At 36.4% G+C, this 21,311-nt stretch overlaps 1 protein-coding gene across 5 annotated transcripts in view; it reads left to right on the forward strand.

Moving 5' to 3' along the window:
• Positions 1 to 21,311, forward strand: part of BDP1 (BDP1 general transcription factor IIIB subunit) — a 91,472-nt gene that overhangs the window by 20,631 nt on the left and 49,530 nt on the right. For all 5 annotated transcript variants that reach the window (XR_013380055.1, XM_077898115.1, XM_077898114.1 and 2 more), the window contains exons 9-19: positions 1,651 to 1,794; positions 4,657 to 4,938; positions 6,856 to 7,003; positions 10,247 to 10,405; positions 11,112 to 11,271; positions 13,188 to 13,279; positions 14,473 to 14,671; positions 15,432 to 15,544; positions 16,991 to 18,662; positions 19,845 to 20,026; positions 20,470 to 20,692. Coding sequence is in view for 4 of the 5 variants with exons in the window: in XM_077898115.1 (XP_077754241.1) it covers positions 1,651 to 1,794; positions 4,657 to 4,938; positions 6,856 to 7,003; positions 10,247 to 10,405; positions 11,112 to 11,271; positions 13,188 to 13,279; positions 14,473 to 14,671; positions 15,432 to 15,544; positions 16,991 to 18,662; positions 19,845 to 20,026; positions 20,470 to 20,692 (3,374 nt within the window). In the remaining variant the exon portion in view is untranslated. The remainder of the gene's footprint in view (positions 1 to 1,650; positions 1,795 to 4,656; positions 4,939 to 6,855; positions 7,004 to 10,246; positions 10,406 to 11,111; positions 11,272 to 13,187; positions 13,280 to 14,472; positions 14,672 to 15,431; positions 15,545 to 16,990; positions 18,663 to 19,844; positions 20,027 to 20,469; positions 20,693 to 21,311) is intronic.

A 21,311-nucleotide genomic window follows, 5' to 3' on the forward strand; every position in this document is an offset into this window, starting at 1 on the left:
GAGGCTAATTTACTTTTTTATGATATATATATGTTTTTAAGGCCATGTTGTAACCATCTTGGAATTAAACCAATCTTGGGGCTTATGTGTATAGAACATAATTTTCTCTACATTCATTGTAATTTTAGATGTAGATGTTAGACAAAGATTTGACTCCTGTAATGTTTTGATTCCTGATTTATTCGTGGCTCTCTCTTCCTCTCCTCCGTCTTGTTCTCCTCCTCTCCTTCTCCTTTTTTTTTTTTAAATTGTTTTTTTTTTTTAATTTTTATTTATTTATGATAGTCACAGAGAGAGAGAGAGAGAGAGGCAGAGACACAGGCAGAGGGAGAAGCAGGCTCCATGCACCGGGAGCCCGATGTGGGATTCGATCCCGGGTCTCCAGGATCGCGCCCCAGGCCAAAGGCAGGCGCCAAACCGCTGCGCCACCCAGGGATCCCTCCTTCTCCTTTTTAAAAAAATTTTTTTTTAAATATTTTATTTATTTATTCATGAGAGAGAAGCAGAGACATAGGCAGAAGGAGAAGCAGGTTCCATGCAGGGAGCCTGATGTGGGACTCGATCCCGGGACTCCAGGATCACACCCTGGGCCAAAGGCAGGCGCTAGACCACTAAGCCACCCAGGGATCCCTAAAAAAATTTTTTTAAAGTAGGCTCCACACGTAACACGGCCTTGAACTCAAGACCTTGAGATCAAGAGTCACATGACTCAGTCTCCTGACTGAGCCTGCAAGGCACCCCATTCATGGCTCTTCCTTATGTAATGGATGTTGATAGGTATTTAGTAAATGTGATTCTGATCGCAATTCATTTGTTTACTTGTTTGCTTATACATGGGTAAATAGTGAAAGGGGTGTAATGAACAGAGGCCATGTGGTGGTGGAGAGGCTTTTGAGGAATTAGTCATCTAAGTTGTCTTAAAGTTGGTTGATAATATACTTACAGTGCAATTTATATTTTGAGTTTTGACAAAGAGTATACCTGTGTAACCACCACCTGAAACAAAGGTATGAAACATTTTCACCACTCTAGAAAGGCCCCTTGTATCCCTTTCTAGTCAGTTTCCACAGCCATCCTGATGCAGGGCAACCATCGTTTTTATTTGAATCATCATAGGTTAGTTGGCTTAGCCTGTACTAGAACTTCTTATTCATGGCATCGTACACTATGTACTCTTTTATTTTTTTATTTTTATTTTTTTGTACTCTTTTATATCTGACTTCTTTTAGCATTTTTAAGATTCTTACAATATCACTTATATCAGTATGTAGTTCCTTTTTAATTTTTTTTAAAGATTTATTTATGATAGAGAGAGAGAGAGAGATAGGCAGAGGGAGAAGCAGGCTCCATGCCGGGAGCCCGATGCGGGACTCCATCCTGGGACTCCAGGATCGCGCCCTGGGCCAAAGGCAGCTGCCGAACCGCTGAGCCACCCAGGGATCCCCCTTTTTAATTTTTTTTTAAACTACTGCAGCTTATTCCTCTTTATATTGCTCAGTTTTCCTTTGTTTGACTGTAGTATAGTGACTAGAGTTGGTTATCCATTCTCCTGCTCATAAGCCCATTTGCTTTTGATGTCATATCATGATACTTAAATTCTTCTTTAAAAATAAAAACTTGAAGTTTCTTTTTCTTTCTTTTTTTAAACAGAGGAAAAGCGCCCTTTTGACTTCGATTTTTTTGCTCATTTGCTTCAGAAAGTTCTTGCTGAAGAAGAGAAAAGAAAACAAAAATCTGTTAAAAATCAGAGCGTAAAGGAGAAGAAATCCTCTAAACCACGGAAAAATGTAAAAGGTAGAGTAAAAGAAAGTGTGTTCTATTACTTAATAACAGACTTAGAGTCTTATCACTCAAGTCTTGAGCATTCCTTTGTAGTTCAGGTAGTTGAGATCATTAGGGCATCCAATAGGGGAGAATTGATTTTTCTTGGCTTTCGGTTATCTGGCCCAAAATAGTACTTCTTTGTAAATTTTATGATTGGCATGGTGGGGTTATTTGTACATCTTTCTTGAACTAGAGTGTAGTTGTAGCTAGTAAAAGAGCATTGGAATTTGGAGGTGTCATGTTTGGTTACTTACTGTCATTTTCCTTTATAAAACTTGGTACAAAATTCTAATATTTAAAAACTGGAACTCCGATACTTCTGCTTTTGACTGAATTGTATTGTTTGAGTACAATTTATATCTAAGGGTTAATGTTGACCTATACTAGGTAGAAACTTGTTTATATGTAGGTTTTACTATTTTTAAACATATAATTTCTTAATTATTTGAATTGTGATCTAAGAGGACAGTGGTTATATTCTAGAGCTTTAAAGAATCATGGAACTGTAGAGAATTTTGTATGTTAGGTAGTCTGCATTCCAGACCCTTTCCATTTGTTGTCACTTGGAAATAGCCCTGGAGATATTGTTCCTTTTTCCTTGTGTCTCACAGTTTTAGTAGTGGCAGAGGCAGGACTTGAACCTGGGGCCGTAAGCGCCTGCTCTGGGGGTCTGCAAGACTACTGCTAGGTTTGATTTTTTGCTAGTAGACTCATAAGATCCAGCATATGGTTATACAGACAGCTGAGATTTGTTACAGTGAAAGGATATGGAACAAAATCAACAGAGAGAAAAGATGTGGCTCAAAGTCTAGGGGAATCTAGGTGCAAGCTTACAAGAGTCCTTTCCCCTAGAGTCACGCAGAATGTGCTTCATTTGTATAGCAGCAAGTCATGAAGAGATATGTAGCAAGTTGTCTATCAGCAAAGCTTGTTAGAAACTCAATATCCGGGCAGCCCGGTGGCTCAGCGGTTTAGCGCGCCACCTTCAGCTCAGGGCGTGATCCTGGGATGCGGGATCGAGTCCCATGTTGGGCTCCATGCATGGAGCCTGCTTCTCCCTCTGCCTGTGTCTCTGCCTCTCCATCTCTCTCTCTATATATATCTCATGAATAAATAAGTAAAATCTTTAAAAAAAAAAAAAAAAGAAAGAAACTCAATATCCAAGATTTTTATTGGACACTGGTCATGTAGACACCGTCTCTGCCTTGTACATACAGGAATTTGGAACTCGGATCCCTGGGTGGCGCAGCAGTTTGGCGCCTGCCTTTGGCCCAGGGCGCGATCCTGGAGACCCGGGATCGAATCCCATGTCGGGCTCCTGGTGCATGGAGCCTGCTTCTCCCTCTGCCTGTGTCTCTGCCTCTCTCTCTCTCTCTCTCTCTCTCTGTGACTATCATAAATAAATAAAAATTAAAAAAATACTAAAAAAAATATTTAAAAAAAAAAGGAATTTGGAACTCGCAAAACAAAAATAATTGTTTGGCATAAACCACATTGTTGGTACGAACATTTTATTTTATTTTTTATTTTTTAAAGATTTTATTAATTTATTCATAGAGACACGGAAAGAGAGAGGCAGAGACACAGGCAGAGGGAGAAGCAGGCTCCATGCAGGGAGCCTGATGCGGGACTGGATCCTGGGTCTCCGGGATCACACCCTGGACTGAAGGTGGCGCTAAACTGCTGAGCCACCGGGGCTGCCCAGTATGAACATTTGAGGCACAGTGAACCACTTTTGTGAATTCTCCTGACCTTACCTTTCTAGGCACAGCCCAGAGGCCAACCTTTTAAGCAGGTCTTTGAAGGGATAGCAGTGAGGTCTGCTGCATTAACTCTCTTCTACACAGAGTAATCCAGCATTTCTTTTTTCTGGAGCTTGATGTCTGTATCATTTAAAAAATAGTATTGGTAACTACAAAATTATTTCATTCTTTAGTCGTTTCTTTGACTTACTTATTTGGCTATGGGAGATATATTAAAATAGATATATTAACATCATCCTATTACAGGTGATAGCATACATAACTCATTGTATCTTAATGTGAGAATTTTGAGATATATTATTGTAAGTCTCATAATTTCAAAATTACTGTTTATTACTCTGATAGAGAATCCAGTGTTACCTTTTCAGTTTTAAAATCTTGTTATGGCTTTTTTTTTCTTTTGAGCAAAAATAAATGACATTGAATTTTATTATTTTTTAAATTAAGTATTTTTAGAGATGTCTTGGTTGACTGTGGTTGTGATGTTTGCTTTTGATGTCTCCATGGTGCTCTTTCTTACTTGATTTTTAAAAATTTATTGTTTTCATCTTTTGATACAGTTAACTGTTAATATCCCTTCATAAAAAGGGCACTAGAAATGGTTTAAAAATATTTGTTAGAAAGATTATTCATTGAAAAATAAATGATGTGGAAAATAAATTTGTTGAATTCTCTATTGTATCCTGCCCTCAAAATTGTCCAGATTTTCTAGGAATAACTATGAGTAAACACTTCTGTTCAAGTGTATGTGTGTCTTAGAGATATGTAATTATTTTTGCTTAATAAAAATGGTATCATACTATGTATATCTTCTTCTGCAGCTTGAGTTTTTTGTGCAACTATAGATTTTGAAATCTTTTACGTTACTGCTTATAAGTATACTTCATTATTTGTTGTGAGAAGTTTTATAGCATAAGTATATTAAAGGTTCTTGAGTCATTTCCAGTTGACTGTTTTAGGTTGTCTTCAAACTTTTGCCCACATATCCTCGAGTATTTATCTTCTCCATCTTTAAGAATTTTTCTGTAGATTATTTCTATGTTTATAACAACATCTCTTATTTTCAAAGCGAAAAAAGTTGCCAGCGAAGGACGAAATGATGATCCAGATGTATCTCTGAGCACCAAAATTTCAGACCCAGAACCATCTCAAAAGGATGCTCAGATAGTTGAAGGACAACAAGAGTCTCAGACTTTAACAGGACAGGATTCAGAACAGATTGCATTAGAACCAGACCTAAATCAAAAGAAAAGAAGAAGAAAGAATCAGGATGAAGTTGGCAAACAAGTAAAAAATCTTCCAGAAAGTCCCACTGTTCAATCAGGTCATTCTACAGGAGAAAAATGCAAAAGTAAGTTTTTTAAATATATTAATAGTCCCTGTATTACTTAAGAAGATGTGTATTGTAGTATGATGTGTAATTTAAATACTGCTGGGTAGTAGCAACTAATAACGCTTAAATTTTGTATTTTATATTCATGTTACTGTGTTAAATCCTTTGGTTTTTTTTTTTTTTTTAAGATTTTATTTATTTATTCATGAGATACACAGAGAGGCAGAGACACAGGCAGAGGGCGAAGCCGGCTCCATGCAGAGAACCTGATGTGGGACTCAATCCGGGGTCTCCAGGATCAGGCTCTGAGCTGAAGGTGGCGCTAAACCACTGAGCCACCCAGGGATCCCTTATTTTTATTTTTTTAAAAAGACTTTATTCATGAGAGACACAGAGAGAAAGAAAGAGAGGCAGAGACACAGGCAGAGGGAGAAGCAGGTTCCATGCAGGGAGCCCGATGTGGGACTCGATCCTGGGACTCTGGGATCACACCCTGAGCCAAAGACAGATAGATGCTCAACCGCTGAGCCACCCAGGCATCCCTGGTTTTTAGTTTAAAGGAAAGAAGTTTATTGTCGAGTGGTAAGGAAACCAAGTAAACTGGGGAGATTTTCCCTAAAATATGTTTCTGGAGCCCAGGTGGCTTAGTCATTTAAGCATCTACCTCTTGATTTCAGCTCAGGTCTTGATCTTAGGTCTTGATTTTTTTTTTTTTAAGATTTTAATTCATTCATGAGAGACAGAGACATAGGCAGAGTGAGAAGCAGGCTCCCCACATGGAGCCTGGGATCCCCACATTTTTTATTTTTTATTTTTAGTTAAAACCAAACAGTGATTAGAAATCATAACAGTGTATATAGTTAGCTGTATATTGCTTATGTCTCTTAATAAATCATAGGTGTTCATGTTCTGCCTCTACAGAGCACCTCAGAGTCCACAATGAGTTGTTTAATTTCTCTAAAAGAACTACTAGAATAAGCTTTCTTTTCCTTCCTTCCTTCCTTCCTTCCTTCCTTCTCTTCCTTCTCTTCCTTCACTTCTCTTCCTTCTCTTCCTTCTCTTCCTTCTCTTCCTTCTCTTCCTTCTCTTCCTTCACTTTTAAATATTTTATTCATGAGACACAGAGAGAGGCAGAGGCATAGGCAGAGGGTGAAGCAGGCTCCATGCAGGAAGCCTGATGTGGGGACTTGATCCCAGATCACGACCTGAGCCAAAGGATGACACTCAAGCACTGAGCCACCCGGGTGCCCCTCTTTTTTGTGTTTTTTTCTATTAAAGATATTACATAAAAAGCAGAAAAGCTCAGTAATTAGGAAGTTGGATTTTGGAAATCAAATAGACCTTGGTTTAGATTCCAGCTCTTTTATTTGCTAATTATGACCTTGGATAAGTCAGCTAAGATCTTGAACTCAGGTTCTTTTTCTCTGTGATGGTTTTTTTTTTTTTTTTTTGTGATGGGTTTAACACCTTTTAATAGGTCTATTTTCAGTATTAAATGAGATAATGCATTTGTTGGACTTAAAATTTTTATCACTTAGTAAGTAATAAATGATAGCTCTTCCTGTGTTATTAATTACGATTCTTCAGAAGGAGAATAGGCAAGTCCACCTGTAGCTTCCTAACCATCTATATAGAAGTCAATTTAACCATTTAAAATTTAAGCAAGATGAAAGGAAAATGCTGCAGACTACCGAGGGAATTTGGGCTGATTCTCAAAACACAGTTACAACTTACACAGTTCTATGTTGATTAACTTTTCATTAATGTTCTAAAAATCTCTGCGTTGCATATAGGAACTTAAATGTGGAATGGATGAATAATTTGTAGGGAAAAAGACCATTTTATATAACTTCATTTATGCTTTAAAAGGTAGACGTTAAAAAAAAAAGGTAGATGTTTTCATTTTTTAGAATAACATGCATTTTGTATTTGTAGATAAAGGTCAGTCTTTAAGGCCTGAGATAAATGAAGATGAAGGCAATAAGGAACAGAAACTTCCTTGCATACAAAACATTGATGACATTGTGGATTTATCCTCCATTGAAAAGGCTGAGAACAGAACTGACCCTATGCTTTTATCAAGGTATTTTTCTATACCCTTACTGGCTTCGTTTACATCTTCTGTTACTGAGAGGGGAGTGTGAAGTCTCCAACTCTAATTATGAATTTGCCTGTTACTCTTTTCTGCTCAATTTTTTTTTTCATGTCTTTTGAAGCTCCTGTTAGGTACCTACATATCTAAGATTGTTGTATCTTGATGAAATCACCCTTTTATCATTCGTGTGTGTTATTTGATATTGCTGTTTGTTTTCGTGCTTACTTTGCTACAGCTGTTGTCTTATGGTTGTTAGTGTTTGCATGGGTTTCTTTTTCCTTTTCCGTTTCCTTTTCCTTTTCCTTTCCTAGCGAGCACAAGGGTGGCACAAGTTAGAGGTGGAGAGAGAGGAAGAGAAAATCCCAAGCAGGCTCCACTCTCAGCACAGAGCCCGATGCAGGGCTTGATCTTATGACCCTGAGATTATGACCTAAGCTGAAATCAGAAGTGGGATGCTTAACCAGCTGAGCCATGCTGGTGCCTCTGACTGGCTTATTTTACTTAGCATAATGTTTTCAGGTTTCACCTGTGTTGCAGCATATGATGATGTTTTCTTCTTTTTTTATGGCTAAATAATATTCCATCGTGTGCATGTATCACATTTTCTTTATTCTTTCATCTGTCAGTGAACATTTAGATTGTTTCCATCTCTCAGCTCTTTTAAATATTACTCTAATAAACATTGGAATGCAGATAGCTATTTGAGGTCTTATTTCCATTTCTTATAGATAAATACCCAGAAGAGGGATTGATGAATCATATAGTTCTGTTTTTAATTTTTTGATATTTTATTATTTTTTTAAGGTAATCTCAACCCCCATTGTGGGGCTCATACACACAACCCCAAGATTGAGAGCCACATGCTCTACCGACTGAGCCAACCAGGCATCCCTCTATTTTTAATTTTTTGAGGAGCCTCCCTGCTCTTTGTCACAGTGGCTATGCTGTTTTACCTTCCCATCAGCAGTGCACAGAGATACCAGTTCTTTTTTTTTTTTTCTTAAGATTTTATTTATTTATTCATGAGAGGCAGAGGCATAGAGAAGCAGGCTCCATGCAGGAAGCCCGATGTGGGACTCGATCCTGGAACTCTGGGATCACACCCTGAGCCAAAGGCAGACGCTCAACTGCTGAGCCACCCAGGTGTCCCAGATACCAGTTTTCCATGTCCTCACCAATACTTGTTATTTTCTATTTTCTTTGTGTTTTGAAAACGGTTATTCAGACCTGTGTGAGGTGATACTTCATTGTGGTTTTTGCTATGTATATATTTTTATTTAATTTATTTATTTATGAGACACAGAGTGAGAGAGGCAGAGACACAGGCAGAGGGAGAAGCAGGCTCTCTGCTGCCGAGAGCCTGATGCGGGACTCGATGCCAGGACCCCAGGATCACGCCCTGAGCCAAACGCAGGTGCTCAACCACTGAGCCACCCACGTGCCCCTTCATTATAGTTTTGATTTGCATTTCCTTAATTAGTGATATTGAGGATCTTTACATATACTTATTGGCTGTTTGTGTGTTGTCTTTGGAGAAATGTCTCTTCATTTCCTTTTCATATTTTTAATTAGGTTATTTTAATTGAATTATAGCATTCCTTTTATATTTTAGATATTAAGCTTGTGTCAGATAGTTTACAAATATTTTCTCCCATTCCATAGGTTGTCTTTTGATTTCGTTGATTATTTCCTTTGCTGTGCTGAAGCTGTTTAGTTTGATATTGTCCCACTTGTCTCTTTGTGCTAGTTTTTTCATCAGTTTGGAAGATTAATAGTTTCTTTGAAGCTGAGCCATGGACCTTGGGTCCTTAATTTGCTAAGTGATGGACATCTAAATTATGACTTCAGAGATACAACTAATTTCATAAACTACATGCAAAAGATACTATGCCTTTTTTTTAGGGGAAAAACAACCCTGTAGTGACTAATATCCTAACTGGTTTTATAAAACAATGAGCTGATTCTAAAATTATTAATCACACAAGAGCAAAGGGTCATGAGTAGTAAATACAATTTGAAAAAAAATATTTCTGAGGAGGAAATACATTAATACTCTAAAGCTAGAGTAAAAACATATATATATTTTTTAAAAGTAAAAAAACAAAAAAAAAAAGCTAGAGTAATTATAGCAGTGTATTACTGGCCCAGGGACAAATTGACACAGGAAAACTGAATATAAAACCTAGGGAATAAAATGTAGGAATCTGTACATAGCAAAGATAGCAGTAGAAATTAGTGAATGAAGATTGAGTGAACTATTCATTAGATGTTAGATCTATCTAATATTAAGTAATACTAAATAATGTTAGATCCTTATTTCACCCTGCATGCTAAATTTCTGATTGATTAAAGGCTACACGTAAAAGGCAAATCTTTAAAACTTTTAGAGAAGGTGTTGGGAAGTATCTTTCTAATGTCAAGGATTTCTTAAGATATAAAAAGCAAAACTTTAAAAGGTAAAATTGACGAATTTGATTGCAGTAAACTCAGATATTTGGTAAAAGTTTTTATAGAGAAAGTGAAAGACAAGCTACTGTTTGGGATTTTTTTTTTTTTTAATTTTTATTTATTTATGATAGTCACAGAGAGAGAGAGAGAGAGAGAGAGGCAGAGACATAGGCAGAGGGAGAAGCAGGCTCCATGCACCGGGAGCCCGACGTGGGATTCGATCCCGGGTCCCCAGGATCGCGCCCTGGGCCAAAGGCAGGCGCTAAACCGCTGCGCCACCCAGGGTTCCCTGTTTGGGATGTTTTATGGGTAATATCTAATAAAAAAATAATACTTAAAGAGCTCTTACTGATTAGTTGGGAAAAGACAATAGAAAAAATGAGGGGTGGGGAATCATGCCCATTACCCTATTACCCCATTCCCAGTCCACCTCCCCTCTAGCAACCCTCAGGTTGTTCCCTATAGTAAAGTATTGTCAGCAGGCTCCATGCTCATTCTGGAGCCTGACTCAGGGCTCGATCTCATGATCTTGAGATATGATCTGAGCCTAAATCAACAGTTGGATGCTTAACAGACCAAGCCACTCAGGCACTCCTGAAGGTACAGTTTTTAATAACATGGTACAAGATGGATCATAGAAAAGCCAAAATATTGATACTGATAATTCTAAAATATGAAATACCATTTTCCGAAGTGGCTTTATATATTAGAAAAGTATTTTAAGTAGTAATAAAACATGTATTACTAAGGATTCTATTCTTCCTGATGTTTTCATCTACTTAGTGGTCAACAAGATGCTGTGTCATCAGCAACTGAAGCTTCAGAATCAAGCCCTTCAGATTTGCCTTCATCAGAAGCTGTAATTAGTGCACTGTGTGAAGTGGATAATGCTGAAAGTAATTGTACAGAAGAAAGCAGTGTTGACCTAAAAAATAAATCACTGTAAGTATTTTACATGGTAGGATTTTAAAATTTATTTGCAAAATTGTAATGATTTCTTAAGAAATGATAATGTTTTCTTTAGGGATTAGAAAGGGATGGTACACCATTTAATGTATAGTTGTACCGTGGTCTGATTGTGACATAAAAGGTTATCACTTTATATTTGATTACAGAAAATTTTCTTTAATATCAAATGTATAATCATGATAGGAATTTTATGCATAGTGGTGACTTACACTGAAATTCTAAAATAATCTGCCTGCAGCTCCCCCTGCTTATGTGTGTGCGTGCTGTCTCTCAATAAATTTAAAAAAAATTTTTAAGATTTTATTTATGTATTTGACAGAGAGATAGTGCTCAAGTAGGGGGAGTGAGAGAGGGAGAAGAACCTTGGGATCATGACCTGAGCTGAAGGCAGATACTTAACCAAATGAGCCACCCAGGTGCCCCTAAGTAAAATCTTAAAAAATATTGATGCTGAATAGCTTGTTTTTAACATCTGATAGAATAAATTAGTTACCTCTCTTGGCTCTTTCAGTTGTCTTTGCTATCCTTATTGTAAGTAAGCTTAAGGGACTTCTTTTCTACTTTTGAGTGGGTTTTTAAAGAATTATTTTGAGAATTTTGTTGGATTATACCTGCATATTAGTGCAATTTATTATATAATGTTCATTTTAAATAATGATAAATAATAATTGTTTTTTAGGGAAACTGATCAGTCCAGAAATGTTAAACTGGTAGGAAGAAGACAACTACAGAGACCTAAACCCAATTTATCAAGGGCAGTTGGGAAGAAAACTGTTCTTTCACAAGATAAAACAGATGCAGAGACCAAGACGTTACATGCAGAAACATCAAATGAAAAGGTACGGACTAAAAAACACTTTATGGAAAATAAAATCACAAAAATTTTTCCTAGTTGGGAGTAAAATTGTGTAACTTAAAATAAGTACATGGTAGTGTAACTGATACTAAAACAAAGATACAAGAACTTACATATGAATATTAAATGTGTCTTAATTATTTCCTGTTGATGCATTTAAGAACCTAGGACAAATCATTTCAATTATACTCATTAGCAACAGATCTCTCTCATTTATTTATATAAACTTCGTGTTAAAAACATTTTTAACCAGTTTTTACATAAAATTATATCCACAATCATTTCCCCAAACACAGACGTCCTTTATCCTTCACATAAACTTTGTCTTTCTTTTTATGTATGTAAACATTTTTGTAGTTTTTAATCATAACACAAAATATTTAAAACTTCTTTCTCTGAAACTACTTAATTAACATTTTCTTGGGCTTAATCTTTTAATAGCTGTATCAGATTAACACATTGATTTACCTAAGCATTTTTCTAATGGTAGTCATTTAATTTGTTTCCATTTTTTTAACTCCCATAAATAAGAGCAAATGATTTTGTAAATAGCAATTTCTTTTTTTTTTTTAAGATTTTATTTATTTATTCATGATAGTCACAGAGAGAGAGAGAGAGAGAGAGAAAGAGAGGCAGAGACACAGGCAGAGGCAGAAGCAGGCTCCATGCAGGGAGCCCGACATGGGATTCGATCCCCGGTCTCCAGGATCGCGCCCTGGGCGAAAGGCAGGCGCTAAACCGCTGCGCCACCCAGGGATCCCTAAATAGCAATTTCTTTAGGAAAAAGGCAGAAGATAAATTTCCAAAGGAGATGTGATTAATGGGTCAGAGTATTTTAAATTTATTTGGCTTTTGTTATTGTCAAATGACAGTAAAAAAAAAGAATTTATTTACATTGCTATAGGCACTAAATGAATGTTCCTGTTTATGTATATTTCTGCTAGCATTATATTGTTTAAATTTTTGCTAAAATACATTTTAAAATACTAGCTTTATCCCCTTGTATGTGAAGTATCTTTTTTATTATACTTTTTATAATAAAATTATGTTAGTATAATTTTGTGAAAATCAAGAAAATTGAGAAACTACAGATTCATATAAAAATTTTTTTTTAAAGATTCATATAAAAATTAAGACAGGGCAGCCCCGATGGCTCAGCGGTTTGGTCCTGCCTTCAGCCCAGGGTGTGATCCTGGAGACCCGGGATTGAGTCCCATGTCAGGGTCTCTGCATGGAGCCTGCTTCTCCCTCTGCCTGTGTCTCTGCCTCTCTCTCTTTGTCTCTAATGAATAAATAAATAAATAAAATCTTAAAAAAAATTAAGACAAAAATTACTTGTAATTTCATTATCCAGATGCAAATAACCTTTTAGCAAATGTCCTTCCAGCTTTTCTATTACAAAATTTAGTATTGTTAATTCAGTTTTGTCCCCTTTGGTGCTTAACATTTCATGAATATTTTTCCATATTATTAAATATTCTTTGAAACTATGGTCTTCAGTGACTTCATAATAGTCTGTCAATGGGTATAACTGAATTTAACCATTTACTCATTATTGGAGATTTTGTCTACTCCATAGTGTTTGGTATTTTATATAATGTTCTCGTGAACATTCTTGTACTTTGTCTGAATATTTACTTAGAATAGAGTCTTAGAAATGGTATTAGGGAATGAACATTTTTAAAGCTCTGGAAAGCAAAAGGCTTTCCAGAAAGGGTAGGCCAATTTTTGCTCCTGTCAGTAATAGATGGGATTATGTGTTTTATAATATTCACAACTGCATTGATGATTTTTAAAACTCTATGAACAAAAAATGAAATTCATTGTTTTTAATTTCCATTTATCAAATTTGGACTTTTCTATGTTAAGTTGATAAAATGTAAAAAATTGAATTTATAGAATCACATGGAAAAGGATAAAGTCAATACATTGGACATTTCTGGAATGGATAAAACAGAGAGAGAGAACCCAGAAGCTGAGACTGTTTCTAAGTAAGTATTTAGAAGTAGAGAAACTTGTAGCTTTTAAGAGTGATTGTAATAACTTCTCTACTGGATAATGTCTGAATTTTATTTCCAGTTAGTGTACTTAAGTCTTCTTTTAGGGGCACCTGAGTGGCTCAGCAATTGGGCATCTGCCTTTGGCTCAGAGCATGATCCTGGAGTCCTGGGATCAAGTCCCGCATCGGGCTCCCCACAGGGAGCCTGTTACTCCCTCTGCCTGTGTCTCTGCCTCTCTCTGTCTCTCATGAATAAATAAACAAAATCTTAAAAAAAAGTAGTCTTTTATTTTTTTTTATTTTTTTATTTTATTTTTTATTTTTTAAATTTTTATTTATTTATGATAGTCACAGAGAGAGAAAGAGAGAGGCAGAGACATAGGCAGAGGGAGAAGCAGGCTCCATGCACCGGAAGCCCGATGTGGGATTCGATCCCTGGTCTCCAGGATCGCGCCCTGGGCCAAAGGCAGGCACCAAACCGCTGCGCCACCCAGGGATCCCAAAAAAGTAGTCTTTTAACTATAAGTGTATTGAAACATTTCAGTAGTGTTCTTTGTGTTACTGGAGAAATAAATTATGATACAAATCCATTGAGTTAACAATTAAATTTCTTCCTCTACTTATTAACAAGATTTTAACAAAGTTTTGTTAGCTTAATTAATGGTTGTGCTGGGTAGTTTTATTTACAGCAGGAGATGTCAAGAGGGAATATTTAACTTGGAATGTAGATTCTTATTCTAATATGAATCTGAGCCATTGGATTCTGGAGTTTTGTGAGCAAGTGATTTTTATATTTAGGGTTCCGGGATTATGTTTGTTCCAAAGTATTAGGGTATAGAAATGTATCTTTTTTTTTTAAAAAGATTTTATTTTATTTTTTTATTTATTCATGAGAGACACAGAGCGAGAGAGAGAGAGGCAGAGACACAGGCAGAGGGAGAAGCAGGCCCCATGCAGGGAGCCCGACATGGGATTCGATCCCGGGTCTCCAGGATCACACCCCGGCCTGCAGGCGGCACTAAACCGCTGCGCCACCAGGGCTGCCCAGAAATGTATCTTTGAAGATGTTTTTGAGGACACTTGTTATTATATTTGTTTTCCAAATTGTTTACTTATACCTTGGAGAATGGAATACTGAAAACAAATATGGGATTTCAGAATAACCATGATTTTATTCTCTTGTAGTTCTAGCTTGAATGAAAAACTTTGTGTGCAGGAAGATGATCAAACAAAGGCTCTCAGACCAGCACGACTGAGGGGCCGATTGCAAAGGCCAAAGCCAAATGTACGTAAAGCTGCTGAAAGAAAAGAAATTCTTGCATCACAGGAAAAAATTGAGGCCAACGTAAAAAAGAATGAAAGTGAATCCTGTATTGCTAGAGAGGTAAGTACTCTGATTCATCCCAGTTTTTTTTGTAAAACAACTGCTTAAGCCTTCTTTAACCCCCACCCATTTAAACCGCAAGACTATACAATTGTGTACATTGCGTATTTAAAACTCTCAGAGCCAGTAGCTCTGCTACTTGTAAAGCCACTTAATCACAATCTAGATTTTGAGTATTTTCATAATGGAGCATCTGCTTTGATGATACCTTATGTTTGACTTGACTCCCCCCGTCCATCATTTAGATGTTTGAATTACACTTCTTTTTTGAAAATATAGCTAGGTAGGTGAATTTTAACTCTGGCTTAAACAGCTTCCTTCTAAAATAGAATTCCAATAACAAAGATTATAAATTTTAGGTTATTTACATAGTAACTAGTTTTTGTGTTAAGAGTAAGAATTCAGGTCATAGTTTGAGATTTGAATTTCTTTTGTTATAATTCTCAAAGTCTATACTGTAATGGTAATAATCAGAAGATAGACCCCTGGGAATAATTCTAACAGATGAGACTAGAGTGTGTAGTAACTTGTTTCTGATTAGGAGAGAAAGGATGGGGGTTTTGAGATAAGGTAGAAGGTGGCAGCTTATGAAATTTTTAAAGATATTTAAGTAATATTAAAAAGTGTCCCTTGAATATCATTATATAGTTTTGAAATGTTCAGCATTTTCCCTGTACTCAAATTGGATAAGATTTTCAATGCAACTTTTTTATAAATGGGTGGCTCATTGTGAAATCTTAAAAATATGTTTGTTATTAAGAGTCCTGAACAAATAGAAGATAAGTCAAGTAAAGATTTTGACTTTGAAGACATCATATCACAATCTGAGAAAGAAGATGATTTTTTTCAAATGAATGTTAATGAATGTCTAAGGTAAGCATCAACTTATTGGTTATGTAATCTTTGAATTTTGTATAAAGTTTTAGAAGTATTTGATTTGTTTATTAAAACAAAAGCAAGAAAAAATAAAAGCAAATCATACTGATTTGTTATCTGTATCAAATTACATAATATTCACAAATATAACTTCATTTTTCAAGGCAATTTATGTCATAGCTTTCATGCTAATTTCTGTTATGTGTGATTTGATGAGTTAATTTACTCATAAATTAGACCCGAATTAAAAAAAAAATTAGACCTGAATTAGCAATTAACAGTATCAGTTAACATGCATATTAGATTAAATGTATATGTCCAGATGTGAAATGCAGCTTATTATATTTGCTTCTTTGGATTAGATTGATCTACATATGACCTTTATTTAAGGTTCACAGCAATTTTATGTAGAAACTCATACGTCTCTTAGCCACATGTGGCTCTTTATATTTGTTATTTCCCCTCTGGATGGTACCTAACAAAATCAGTGGAACTATTAGAATACTTTTGAAAATGTCTTTGGAATGTTCAATGTATACAAAAGTAGTGAGAACAGAATAATGGGACTCTCACAAACTACTATGCAGTTTCAACTATTACTAGAATTTTAAGAATCTTTACATTTAAAGTCTGGGCTTTCTTATACTCTCTTGTTTATTTTTTTATTTATTTTTATTTATTTTTTACTCTTTTTTAAATTTTTATTTATTTATTTATTATTATTATTTTTTACTCTCTTGTTTAGATCATACTTCCTTCTATCTGGCTATTTGAGATGCTGCTCAAATCTGGCCATTTAATTTTGTTGCTTAACTCTTAAGACAAGGCATATATCTGGATAAAGGATAATAGGGGCAAAGAGGTAGGCATAGTAGGCACAGATTGGTCCAGCTCCAATGCAGAGGACTGGAGACTTGGCCAGTATTTGGGAAGGATCATATGCATGACAATTAGAGACTGTTCAGAGCCACTTGGCCACTACTCTAATTGACCTTACTGATTTCTCTTTATACATATCTCTGTATGAGTAGGTATATTTATTTTATTTTATTTTTCATTAAAGATTTTATTTATTTATTCATGAGAGAGACCGGCAAAGGGAGAAGCAGGCTCCTCACAGGAGCCCAGTGTGGGACTTGATCCTAGACCCAGGGATCACTATTCCCTGAGTCAAAGGCAGACACTCAACCGCTGAGCCACCTATCAGCCACCGTCCTGATATATTTATTTAAAAAATTTTAAATTTCAAAACATGGTGTTCCCCCCTCTTTTAATTTTTAGGTTTTACCCAGAGCTGCCTGAGGCATTAATTAATTAATTAATTAATTAATTAATTTTATTTGAGAATTCCTGGTCTTTCAGTAGTATTTTCCCAACCATTCTCTCTTCAGCTGGCAATATGGTTTAAAATTTGATTGTGTGTCTTTCTTTTTTATTATTTAGTATTCAAGAGGATAATAAAGTCCCAGTTCTAAAGACTCGATTTCAGAAACCAAAACCAAATATAGGAAGAGGAGCTAGAAGAAGAGAAGTTTTCTCAAAGGAGGAGGTGTCAGAGGAGATTGTTGCATCTGAACAGTTCACGGCACCTTTGAGGGAAACTGTGAGAGTGGAAGAAACCTTACCAAAGGAGAGAGTATCCGTAGAGGCTAGTACTACTAATACTACTAAGGAAATGGAGTCATATTTAAAAAAAACTGGAAGAGACAACTCTCCCAGAGAGAAGATACCAGAAATAATGGATAATAGTGTGGAAATGGAGACAGATTTGAAAGAAACTGGAAGGGAAGTTTCCCCAGGGGACAGTGTATCAGAGGTGTCTGATGTCACTGAGGAAAGAGTGATAAATTTGAAAGAAACTGAAAGAGCGGTTTCACCAAGAGATACTACATTGGAGGTATCTGAGCTCACTGAGGAAAGAGTGATAAATTTGGAGGAAACTGGAAGAGAGGTTTCCCCAAGGGATATTACATCGGAGGTATCTGAGCTTACTGAGGAAAGAGTGATAAATTTGGAAGAAACTGGAAGAGAGGGTTCCCCAAGGGATACTATATTGGAGGTATCTGAGCTCACTGAGGAAAGAGTGATAGATTTGGAAGAAACTGGAAGAGCGGTTTCTCCAAGGGATAGTATATCGGAGGTATCTGAGCTCACTGAAGAAAGAGTGATAAATTTGGAAGAAACTGGAAAAGACGTTTCTCCAAGGGATACTATATTGGAGGTATCTGAGCTCACTGAGGAAAGAGTGATAAATTTGGAAGAAACTGGAAAAGACGTTTCTCCAAGGGATACTATATTGGAGGTATCTGAGCTCACTGAGGAAAGAGTGATAAATTTGGAAGAAACTGGAAAAGAGGTTTCTCCAAGGAATACTATATTGGAGGTATCTGAGCTCATGGAGGAAAGAGTGATAAATTTGGAAGAAACTGGAAGAGAGGCTTCCCCAAAGGATACTATATCGGAGGTATCTGAGCTCACTGAGGAAAGAGTGATAAATTTGGAAGAAACTGGAAGAAGAGAAATATCCTTACAGGAAAATGCACCAGAGGTCAGCACTACAGATGAAGTAGAAACAGGTTTAGAAGAAACTAGAAGCGAGATTTCTATAAGGGAGAATGTTCCAGAGATGGTTGATGCCACTGAGGAGAGAGAAATACATTTGGAAGAAACTGAAAAAGGAGAAATAGACATAGAAGGAGAGGTCAAGACTCAAGGTGAAATGGAGACAGACTGGAAAGAAATTGGAAAAGAAACTTCCCCAAGGGAAAAGGTACCAATGGATATCAGTGCCATAAGGGAAAAGGAGATTGATTTGAAAGAAACTGAAGAAAGAAACCTTTCTCTGATGGAAAAGGAATCAGGAAAGATAACTGCTATTGAAGAAACAGAAGCAGATTTGAAAGAAACTGGAGGAGACATTTCCTTGAGGGAAAGCAGATCAGAAGAGATTAGTCCTCCTGAAGAAATGGCTGCAGATTTGGAAAAAACTGGAAAAATAGACATTTCTTTAAGGAAAAATGGAGCAGAGGAGACTAAGACCTCAAGACAAACTGAGACTGGTTTAATACAAAGCAGTAGTAGTTGCTGCAGCACTGTGCCTTCACTAAATATCAAAGTATGTATTTTTCTGGTCTTTATAAAATTTTGAACACTTTTTCATAGAAAATTATCAAAATAAAAATTGTGATTATTGCTTTTAAATCCCACAACATTTAAAATCTCTAAAAGCTTAAAGTCTTTCTCAGCTGTAAATTCTATGTTTTAGGACCTTAAACTATGTATCTTTAAAAAAATAATTTAAAATATTTAATTATGGAGAAGTAAACCATTCTTAATGTAAGTTTGAAGTTATTCTTTTAGCTAAAAGGAGTGTAGGGGGTTGGACTGAATTTGTGCTAACGCTAGTATGAACATACATTAGAATTATTTCTTTTGACCACATCTTTCTAAGTTTTTATTTATTTAGAGCAAGGGGAAGGAGTAGAAAGAGAAAGACAATCCCAAGCAGACTGCATTGAGCAGGGAGTCCAATGTGGGGTTCCATCTTATAACCCTGAGATCATGACCTGAGCCTAAACTAAGAGTTGGATGCTTAACTGACTGAGCCACTCAGGTGCCCCCCTACTCCACTTTTAAATTTTCTTATTTAAAATTTTTTTTCAAATTTTATTTTAGAAAGAGTGAGAATGAGTGTGAATGGGACAGGGGCAGAGAGATACAGAATCTCAAGCAGGCTCCATGGTCATCATGAAGCCCAGTGTGGGGCTTGATCCCACGACCTCGGGATCATGACCTGAGCTGAAATCAAGAGTTGGACTCCCAACTGACTGAGCCACCCAGGTGCCCCTAAAATTTCCTTTTGTTAAAAGTTTCCAGTTGAGGTACTTGGTTATTAGCTCAGTTGGTGGATCAATCATACAACCTTTTTTTTTTTTTTTAAGATTTTATTTATTTATCCATGAGAGACAACAGAGGGACACAGGAAGAGGGAGAAGCAGGCTCCATGCAGGGAGCCCGACGTGGGACTCGATCCCGATCCCGGGTCTCCAGAATCACACCCTGGGCTGAAGGCGGCGCCAAACCGCTGATCTACCCAGGCTGCCACCCCCTCTTTTTTTTAAGCATGTGACTCTTGATCTTGGGGTTGTAGGTTTGAGCCATATGTTGAGTATAGAGATTACTTAAAAATGAGATCTTTAAGAAAAAACAAAAGTTTCCAGTTACTGGAAGTTCACACTGTTGTGACATTTTCCATTTGTGCTGATTTACTTTGGTTGATTTCTATGACTTCCTCCAGAACATTAGCAGTGAAGTACTGTCCATGGTGCATACACCTGAAGAAGAAACAAATTCTGAAAAGGAACTATCAGATCACTTGAGCCGTTTGAAAACTTTGCAGATTTCTGAACCTGATAAAACAGAAGACCAGGGGATACTATCTTCAGATGTTCCAGAGCAGTTTTCAGATACTAATTTAAGGTACAAGTGTATTGATCTGTGTGCTTTTAAAGACAAAGCGTTTAGAGTTATAGTTTCAGATTGTGTGAAACTAAGTAAGGTTTTAAGACCTATCCTCTATAGCATAGTGTTCTAGATTTTAAGCTGGGTTTGGGATGATTGGAAGGGAATTTTAAGGTCGTCGTGACAGTAGATTGAGAGAATTAACTAACATCTGAATTTTACGTTATACACAATCCTATGTCAACGTGGGTGTGAGAAAACCTGTATTTTTGCAAAGATGTTATTTGTAGGCTTATATTTGGATTGTAGTCATGTTTTTCAGGATCTACCAAATAGTCTAGTTTGTTTTCCTGTGAAGAATTAGAATTAATATTTACTGCTAGTTTCTCAAGTTGTCCTTCGACTCTGTTCTCATTGCCCCTTCAACTCATTCTAAAGGTTGATAATCCTTTTTCCAAAAGCAAATCTCTTCATCAAGAGCAGAAGCCACTTGAAGTTAGACCAGCACCTTTTGTGAGAAGTCGATTCAAAAGACCAAAACCAAACTTAGCAAGAGCAACTTTAAAGAGAGAGACTACAGAAGCAGAAAAACATGTACGTGGGAAGAAATTGGAAACTGATAAAACTGAGATAGTTGTGGTACCACAGAGCAGTGAAGAGATGAATACTTCCCCTTCTCAACATGTGAGTACTATTCAAGGTGGATGTTTTTTGTGTTAGCTCTTATGGTTATTAAAGTAAAAGAACTGGGAGTAACATTTCACAAATATTTTCTCTTGTAATTTCTGCTGCCTGTGGTACTGTTCTTGCTGTACTTAATGTCCCTCATATGCCATGTGGTTTTATAAGAATCTCGTAGGTCTCACAATGGGCAGATATGTCATGGGAAGGAATTTAAGAAGCCTAGGCTCCAGTTTTGACCCTTTATTCATCATGTGACCGTAGCCAATGATGCGGCTGGCTTCTTCACAGGAAAAACTGAGATTGATAGTCATTCTTTATTTTACTTGGTTGTTAAGGTGAAATAAAGAGTTAGAAGCTTGATGGGAATTAAAGGAGATATTTTATTTACTTTGTTAACTTGGTCCATAACAAATTAAGATCGTGTGATACAATATCATAAACTTTGAAAGGAAGTGTTAACACTCTTAAGTTGATTGTTCTAAGCATGTAAGTACTTTTTTTGGCCATATAGATGGAAACAGGTACATGAAGAGATACTCAACATCGCTGATCATCAGGAAAATGCAAATCAAAACCACAATAAGCTATCATCTTACATCAGACAGAATAATATCAGAAA

The sequence above is a fragment of the Canis aureus genome, chromosome 5 (assembly GCF_053574225.1).
Source record: "Canis aureus isolate CA01 chromosome 5, VMU_Caureus_v.1.0, whole genome shotgun sequence".
Taxonomy (NCBI): domain Eukaryota; kingdom Metazoa; phylum Chordata; class Mammalia; order Carnivora; family Canidae; genus Canis; species Canis aureus.